Raw genomic sequence first — 1,523 nt, 5'->3', positions numbered from 1 at the left:
AGATGGGTTTTGAACATCTCCAGAGATGGAGTCCTGTATTTTGAACAATTAGAAACATAACTGGGTAGAACATTGGAAAATGCCTTGTAGGGGAGACTGTGGCAGCAGTGAAGAAAGGGACACGAGAACTGGCAAAGGCAATGACATTATCAATAAAACATAAGTAAGGAGTTGCTCTTGGATCCTCAAACTTTTGAAAGGGTGAAGCCTCCCTGTCAATCTGTGGTGCTGGAACCCACTTTGTTTCCTGAGCTGTGAGGCTGAGAGAGGAGGTGACTTGACAATGCTTTGTGTTGTATGGTTTGTTTGTCAAGCTGCCTTTGGATCTTGGTAATCCTTTGTGCAGCAGGTTTGTGCATGGAAATCCTTAACAGCAGACACGGGTAAGTGACCTGAAAAAGATCTCTCAGCCTACCCAGGGGGTGCTGCTCCTTTGTGATTTGGAAAGTTGGAAAACTTTGGGTTGATCAGCATGTGCTTGGGACCTGGGAGAGATCTCTGGAGCCCTCCAGCTACAGGTACCCCATGCACATTTTTAACTTGATAGTTTCTCAGGAGTTTTGATTTTAAGGTAAAATGTTCAGTGGTCTCTAAGTGCCTTAGGAGCTTTTAAGCTTTTACTTTGTCAAAGTTTGATCACAAGAATGTCCTGCTTTGAGCTGGAGGTGGAACTAAAGGATATCCTGGGGCCCCTTTCAGCCTTGGTCATCCTACAAATTTAGGAAGTGTTTCAAGGCAGGTTAACCATGTAAGACATCAATTAGAAAGGAAAAGAGGGAGCTCTAAATGTTTCTGGTTGCAGCAATGAGTGGTTTGGCTATAAATGGCTATCGTGACACATTAAAAATAAAGTAAAAATGCTATTTTCTACTCTGCTAGACAATCTTTAAAATATAGGAGTACAACCCACCATGTAATACTTCACATTTGAGACCTATGGGTAACATCCCGTTAAGGAAATCTATCGATCTGAATCTACTGTTCTCATAAAATTACTAGTTAACATTTTCAACCAAATACCAACTTCTTTGTGTGCCTCTACTTTAGTTTTTTGGCACGTGCAGTTAAAAATCAGCAGACAGCGAGGTTGTGCCACTGGACTGCAGAGCCTGTACAGTTAATGCACATGATGTGCCTGGGGATGATACATCTTTATGGTGGATGCCTAAATAATTTTACAAATACTTGAACCAGCTCAAGGTTAAAGTACCTTTTGTGTAAGAGAGGACTGTAAAACAAAAGCAAAATCAAACCCAACAACATCTCCCAAACTCAAACAATAATCTCTAACCAATCTATGATCACACAGTTTTCTTTCCACCATTAATGTTTTGCTTTTGTTTTTACGGTATTTAGAACTTCAAACTGTATGTAAATTATTTCAGTCGATGAATGGCTGTAAAAGCCTCGCAAATGAATGCAACGAGGAAAACTATAGAAGCAATAAACTGTTCTAATTCAACAATGTTTTCTGAACAGCCACCTACCTTGGCAGATTTCTTGTTCTCTGCCTCTTTCCTGCT

At 40.4% G+C, this 1,523-nt stretch overlaps 1 protein-coding gene across 1 annotated transcript in view; it reads right to left on the bottom strand.

Annotated features, from left to right (window-relative positions):
• ASIP (agouti signaling protein) overlaps positions 1 to 1,523 on the bottom strand; it is a 4,699-nt gene that overhangs the window by 1,026 nt on the left and 2,150 nt on the right. The window contains exon 2 of the mRNA XM_010173001.1: positions 1,488 to 1,523. This exon is cut by the window's right edge and continues 29 nt beyond it. Within this exon, the coding sequence (XP_010171303.1) occupies positions 1,488 to 1,523 (36 nt within the window). The remainder of the gene's footprint in view (positions 1 to 1,487) is intronic.

This window comes from Antrostomus carolinensis, unplaced genomic scaffold, assembly GCF_000700745.2.
Source record: "Antrostomus carolinensis isolate BGI_N321 unplaced genomic scaffold, ASM70074v2 scaffold5478, whole genome shotgun sequence".
NCBI classification, from domain to species: Eukaryota; Metazoa; Chordata; class Aves; order Caprimulgiformes; family Caprimulgidae; genus Antrostomus; species Antrostomus carolinensis.
This window is presented reverse-complemented; position numbering and strand designations above follow the sequence as displayed.